Raw genomic sequence first — 1912 nt, forward strand, 5'->3', positions numbered from 1 at the left:
TTTAACATCTCACAAGCAAGTCTGCTGATACAGCTTTCATCTGTAGTTAATAGCTGAACAGCCCTTTCTGGCAAAGAAAAAATTTAAAAAATACCACCAATGTCATTACATTTTAACCAAATTACCAAAATGTCCATATGTATTTATCTCAACACTTAAATTTTTTTTTCTTTACATTTCTTGCCATCCTTTTTTTCTCCCGGTCTTCAACTGTCTGTCATCATCTTTTGCTGTAACTTCTCTCCACACTTCTTCCTCCCTCTAGGAGCTGCAGAAAGAGAAGAACAGTGTGACTGTCCAATTGGATCAAAGCAGCAGACGTTTGTCTCAGCTAGAGGAAGAGAAGAAGAGTGCAGACCAGAGCCTCAAACGCACACAGGGGCAACTAGATGACCTCAAAGGTAAATTTGTAGCACGAATGGCAATGGCAAAGGGTAGCAGTTATTTTAGAGAATTATCTGAACTTATCACACCTTTTTAATCCGATTGTCTTTTTGCCCTTCAGCAAAATCAGAGGGACAGTTAGAAGAGCTGAAGAAACTTCAGTTGAAACTGGAGCAGCAGACTCAGGCTTCAGCCCGAGAGCTGGACAACTTGAGGAAAACACTTTCTGATGCAGAAACCAAAAATGACAGGTAAACATAGATTTACTGTACAATAGCAGAAAGCTATGTTACCATTGCTACTTTGTAACTATATTATAATCTATGTTACCTAACTTGATTTTTAATCATTGTAAATATTTTTTAATCACCGTAGATCTCAGAATGAACTACAGAGACAGAAACAGGAGACAGAGAGGGTGACCAACAGGTTGATGGACCTAGAGAAGGAAAGCCAAGAGCTGAAATCCAATCTCACTGCGAGTCAGAGTGAGTGTAAGGAACTGAAACAAGAACATCAAGCTTTGCTGGAGTGGAAGAAAGAGAAGGAGACCATGATTAATGAAACTGAAGCTGTGCAAAAGGAGCTCAGGGACAAAATTAACAACTTGGAGAACAGTCTCAGCTCCCTGAATGAGACTAATGATGAACTTAAGGTAAGCTATATTTGTGTGTGTGTGTACATGTGAAGGCCATTGTATATTATTCACATCATTTTCATACTTATCAAACCATACAGTGAGCTGCATACCCCAAAACCTGTTACATTTTGTGTGGGCTTTCATTTCACAAATAATTAGTTTTAATACAGTCAGAAACACAGAAAAACATGACAAAACACAAACCTCTGTGAAGGATAATTTATTGTGACAGTCATCAATCAGTGTAGCCCAGTGCATTCTAGGATGTTTTTTTGTTATTTATTTTCATTATAACTTGTGAAAATATGTTGATCTAATGCCATCAAGTTTTAGAGTAAGAAATAAAATCAACCCCAAAATTCAAGTAAAACTAACAGTAGTCTTTAAATAGATTACCCCTCACCCTGAATACATCTCCTGTCATTCTTGTAGAAGCAGCTCATGAGTGTGGAGGCAAACAAGGCAATTCTGTCCGCTCACATCGATTCCTTGAAGGGAGAACTCCTCAACAAAAGCACTGAGTTGGAGGAGAGAGAACACCAGTACAAGGAGCTCCAGTCTCAAATCTCTGAGGCTGGACAGAAGCACACCAAAGACCTGGAGAATGTTGGTGTGCAAGTGGCACAGCTCGAAGCTCAGGTGACTTATATTGCTTTTCAATATATTTTTTGGGGGGTGGGGAGGTAACCTTCCAGGTTGAAAGATATTTTTTTATTAAAATATTTGAAGATATTGAATGTGATAATTAAAAGGCATGGCATCCTTTATCTTTGTGTTTTAATCGGATAATAAATAAATAAATCTCTCAGCATCACTGAATTGCTCTACATTTTTATTCAGATTTTGATCTATTCTATATCCAATTACATTTTTAAGTTTGACAGGACC

At 37.8% G+C, this 1912-nt stretch overlaps 1 protein-coding gene across 1 annotated transcript; it reads left to right on the forward strand.

Annotated features, from left to right (window-relative positions):
* Positions 1-265: 265 nt before the first annotated feature.
* Positions 266-1663, forward strand: LOC111662706 (uncharacterized; the record flags this gene model as incomplete). Its single annotated transcript, XM_023416661.1, has 4 exons — positions 266-401; positions 506-635; positions 760-1039; positions 1457-1663. Coding segments are annotated over 4 exons (753 nt in total), but the record flags the coding sequence as incomplete, so codon positions are not given.
* Positions 1664-1912: the final 249 nt, after the last annotated feature.

This window comes from Seriola lalandi, unplaced genomic scaffold (genome assembly GCF_002814215.2).
Source record: "Seriola lalandi dorsalis isolate HSWRI2012SDOR001 ecotype SW California unplaced genomic scaffold, Sedor1 jcf7180002000680, whole genome shotgun sequence".
NCBI classification, from domain to species: Eukaryota; Metazoa; Chordata; class Actinopteri; order Carangiformes; family Carangidae; genus Seriola; species Seriola lalandi.